General features: G+C 41.8%; 1 protein-coding gene across 6 annotated transcripts in view; it reads left to right on the forward strand.

Annotated features, from left to right (window-relative positions):
- apbb2b (amyloid beta (A4) precursor protein-binding, family B, member 2b) overlaps positions 1 to 5,000 on the forward strand; it is a 49,554-nt gene that overhangs the window by 16,643 nt on the left and 27,911 nt on the right. For all 6 annotated transcript variants that reach the window (XM_087177160.1, XM_023418413.2, XM_087177163.1 and 3 more), the window contains exons 2-4: positions 157 to 244; positions 1,097 to 1,163; positions 2,925 to 4,001. In XM_087177160.1, coding sequence (XP_087033286.1) covers positions 1,145 to 1,163; positions 2,925 to 4,001 — 1,096 coding nt within the window. In that variant the 5' untranslated portion in view covers positions 157 to 244; positions 1,097 to 1,144. The remainder of the gene's footprint in view (positions 1 to 156; positions 245 to 1,096; positions 1,164 to 2,924; positions 4,002 to 5,000) is intronic.

Here is a 5,000-nt window from a genome sequence, read left to right on the forward strand (position 1 = left end):
CGTACCTTGTGTATTAATGTTTGATCAAAGTTGTGAATAATTGATGTGTCTTTATTATTTGTCCCTCTGGTGTCCTGCAGTCCTCTTTCCCTCTCTGATCACCCCTCCCTCTCCCTCCATCTCATTAATCCTACTTTATGTTTGTCTCTCCCTCAGGACGCTGCTGCTTCAGTAAAGCCCTCCTGATTGGATGAAGAGAGAACCACTGACTACCAGTATGGATGCACTCATCTGTAGTTCTCTGGTAAGTAGCAACTGTAAAGTCGACATGTTTTTTATAAAAATAGAATCTTGTAAACCCTCCAAGCTTTTTTTTTTCGAAATTTTTGTTCTTCCTGTCATCATTGAAAATATAGGTCTGGTTCGGCTTTCACAATTTACAAGCTTTGCTATAAATACAAGATAAGATTGAGACATGTTAGAGGGATGGTATTTACATTGAAGGGACTAAAGCAGGGTTTTCCTTGCAACAATTTCTGTTGTTTGGGTGAATTTAAAACTTACAAAACTTAATATCATATCCAGGTAAGCAACACCCTTCAGCGTGCCATGGTGCCTCTATCTGTTAGGTACCACCTTTGTTGTGGAACAGGGAAGACACTGATAAAAAGTGTTGCGTCTGTTAACATCAGTGTTTACATCTGTTAACATCTTGATATCCAGCAGCCTCCTAACATTATGTATGACTCGTGTGGTGCCTGTTCAAAATGTACTTGTTGGAAGGGGCTGATTGTTTACATTCTGTGTAGGCAGTTAACAATACAAAGGAATCATTTCTGGGCTGCAGTGTTTGTCCTGTCCCATTTGTTACTGCTGGAGTTGTTTGTTCTGCTCCGCTCCGATAGTGTCTGGGTGATGACGTAGGAAGTGATTGATTGCTTCCTTGATTCTTCCTTAATATTGATTCACAGTGTATGTTCTATCATTTTTATTTCTATGGTGTTTGGAGTCCCCTTGTTGTCTCCATAGAAACCAGCTGTAGTTGGGTTCCACATGGATGAATGTGGTCTCCGAGGGCAACCCAAGAAGAACTCAGGATTCTTTGCATTTTTCTTCTGATCATTCTTTTACTTTTTTTTACCTCTGTGGTTTTCAGATCTGCAGCTGAGTCTACTGAACCCTGAACTGTGACCAGCGCCAGTCTATGACTGACCTCCTGTCAGGTACAAAATACACACACACACACACACACACACACACACACACACACACACACACACACACACACACACACACTGTACTTGTGTTCAGTGTTTAGTTGTAATGACAACCTCTATGCTCACACCTCTTCATGCTCTTCATGCCCTATCCTCCTAGCTAGTAGTTTTGAAAGTCTGCAATCCACAGTGACATCTCTCAAGAATGTTAAAGACAAGCCTGGCAATATCTTCTATTTTTTTCATCATCATAAACAAATAATAATGACAAAACCAACCATGTGTTAGAGCCTCTCTCGATCTGTTCTAGCTTCCCTTCCCTGTCTGTGGCTTTCCTACAACAGTTGGGCACTGTAGTTTTTAGCAAACATTACTCAGATGTAATGCATTTGTCGGTGACTATTTTCAGGCACAGATTAGGTGCTCTACCAAGTATTTACAGCACTGGAAAAGTGTGAAATCTACACAAAAAAAACCTTCATGTTCACTGTTATACAGAAATGTCCCGCCTTCTGCAACTGCGTTTACATTGCAAAAAAAAAAAAACTGCTATATACTATATCATGCTTTGGATACACAGGCAATAACTTCGTAGTAGGATCAATTAATGTGTAAGGGTCATTTTCATGTTATTTGTTGAAAAATATCACAGAATATACCGAATATCACCAGACTTATCTTTTGAGGGGATTTTAATGCATTCAGTAGACTTGAGGTGACCTCTGTCTGATTAAGGCTTTGGAATGATTAATTACATTTCTGTTGTCTGATCAGGGCTTGAAATCCAGTGAGGGAATGTGGGTATTGCACATAATTTCATTGTTTCTCGCAAATGAAACACTTATAATGCGGGAAATTCTAGCACATATTAGCAGCGATGTCTAATAATGTTCAGGCAATGATAGCACCAGTGCTGAATGTGAGACGACTCACACTGATGAACTTGAACGCCTGCGAACATGGACCGCTGGCTTTAACGTAAATGTACATCATCTGAAGTGGAACATGCTTAGAAACAGACACTGGAAACCAAAAGGGCTAGTGTAAACAGCAGTGTTAGTGATGTCAAGTTAACAACGTTAATCCTCAGGATCCTCAGACAGGTTACAGTAACATTACTAAGGTGAAGCAGCAGTCCAAAGACAAGTTTCAGGCTTACTGAAACACAATCCTATCCATGGCTTGAACTAAACAACAGTGAAATGAGCAATGAAACAAATGTACATTGCTGCACCTTTTACCAGCCGATGTTACAAAACATCACCTTTTATGTTACCACTCAGATGGCTTTTCTGATACAGCAGCCTTGAAAAGAAACTCTGAGGCAATCAGCAAAGACTTTGATGTGAATTTGGATCCAGCATACAACGGGATTAAAATTAAATTCATAAATTCACTGAGTAACACAAACCTCACGTATCTGATGCTCATTACAGGCAATTTTATTTTTAACTAAGTTGTTAGTTAAGTGGAAAGAGGTGAAACGGAGGAGTCGGGTCAGGGAAAGAATAGAGCATGGAGACAAGAGAGAAGCTAGAGCCACCAAAAGAAAGACTAAAGACACTGATGCAGCTCAAATAGATGATCAGAAAGAGAGGAGGAAGAGAAAGAGATTAGATTAAAATCCATTAGTATAATAATAGTTGTATAGTTGTGTATAGAATGGGACACGCTTTCTGAAAGTTAAATCCTGCCTTGTATTGTGTGCATGTTAACATATGTCAATTTAAATTTATTCAGTCTGGTCTCCCTCTCTTCCTCTTTCAGGTGATCCATCTTGTGCCACGATGATGTCAGTAGATGTGACCAATCGTAATGGCCCTGCTGCCACGCCTCCAACCTCACTTAGCCTTCGCTCCTCACACAATCAGCTGCTCAGCAGCGATGTCATCAAACAGGGCTCCGCCACGCCTCCCAAGTGTCGCAAAAAGTATGCACTTACCAGTATCCAGGCTGCAATGGGCCTTGGAGAAGCAGTGCCATCTTCACCATCACCATCATCATCCCCATCACAGTCTTCAACCCCCAACAATCCCAAACTAGCCAAGAATGGAGTCAACCAGCTTCGTAAAGCTGGTCAGGACCACAACAAAAACACGACCGGCCCTGACTCGATAGATCTGGAATGTAATTCAGAGACTATAGCAGATGACCTCAATGTCAACACATCACAGGAGCACGACAGTCACACTCTCACCAATAATGACCGAGAGGATGATGTAATTAAGTTAGATGTCGAACTGCACGCAGACGCCAACACTGACGCAGAGCCTGAGCAGAAAACTGAATCAGACGTGGACTGCAACATTAACACGACTGTGGAGCTCAAACTGAACGGCAACACAACAACAGACTTGGGCTTTGACTTGAACGTTGAGGCAGAGGAGAGTGATGACATTAGCATTCTGTCTGAAAAGGAAATAATGTCAAAGATGAAGATTGAGGAAGATGGAGAAGAGGTGGTGGAGGGGGAGCAGGAAGACGAGGAGAAGAAGCCTTTACTGATGATAAAAAGTGAGTCTCCCATGAAGAACCACAAAGTTTCTGCAGGCGTGGAACTCATCTCTGACCTCCACTCCAACATCAAGCTCCTCAAAACAAGCAAGGACTCTTCTGTACCTCCTCCTCCCTCCCAACCACGGCAAGCCAGTCCAGAGGACACGCCCCTGCTCTCTGTGGCCTCCTGCTCCTCCTCTTCCTCCTCCTCTCCAGAGACGAAGAAGGACAGAAGGACCGGCGCAAAGACAGACTGTGCTTTGAACCGCATCCAGAATCTGAACCCAAGTGATGAAGAGCTGAGTTGGACCACCCTGTCCCAGGAGAGCAACTCCCCAGAGGAGACAGGTACACAAATGCACACGCAAAACATACTGCAAATAGCTTATTGTAAAGTTTATGTCATTTACTGATATTTGCCACAGGTTTCATGTGAGTGTATGTGAGCTACTCCAGTGTGTTTTTTCTTTTGGTTTTATTTTTAATTCTCCTGTGTGCTACGTAGTGGTTTTACTGTCCTCTCTGCTGATGACATGTTTCCATTTAGGGTGAGCCAGTGTTCATGCGTGTGTGTGCGTGCATAAGCTGAACTCAGACATAGCTGGAACAGAATAACAATCACTCCAGCCTCCAGTAAATCTCCCAGAGTCCCAGAGTCTGGGACAGGAAATGCCCTTGTAACCTCATGGGTGGTTAGCAAGCTAGTTCAGCTGCGTCCAGTTTCAAGCTGTGTCCTCTGTGTGTGTGTGTGCGTGTGTGTGTGTGTGTGTGTGTGTGTGTGCCGAAAGGGCTTTCAGGCTATTGATGAGTTGATACAAAATTTCTAGCTGCCATTATCTCTGCATCTTTGATCTCTTCACCAGAGTTGATACTCTAGACAGGAGCCACTTTAGTTTCCTATAATCTTCTGTACTGTCCCTTCCTACCCTTATTTATCTATTATTCTTTTTTGAGCATATGAACATTTGTGCTCTGTGGATAGTAAATGAAATGAGAGCAGTCGATAATCATGCCAAAAAAAAAAATGGAGTGAAAATTGTTACAGCATATTTCCATATGTACCTGTAGCTGTGGTTTATCCCATTTCAATCCATAGGTCTGTTGGTGCAACAAGCAGACTGACAGAGATTCTTCTGTTCATTTATAATGTTTGTTAAGCCCATTTGTATGATGTTTTTCCCAGTGTATCATAATGAGCAATTGGTCTCTGTGGTCTCTGTCCAAATACCTGTACTTGTATATGTGTATGTGTGTGTGTGTGTGTGTGTGTATATATATATATATATATATATATATAAATAAAAGATAGGGCTGTAACTTTTCATTATCATTATTTTTTAATCAATT

This window comes from Seriola lalandi, unplaced genomic scaffold (assembly GCF_002814215.2).
Source record: "Seriola lalandi dorsalis isolate HSWRI2012SDOR001 ecotype SW California unplaced genomic scaffold, Sedor1 jcf7180002054582, whole genome shotgun sequence".
Lineage (NCBI taxonomy): Eukaryota > Metazoa > Chordata > Actinopteri > Carangiformes > Carangidae > Seriola > Seriola lalandi.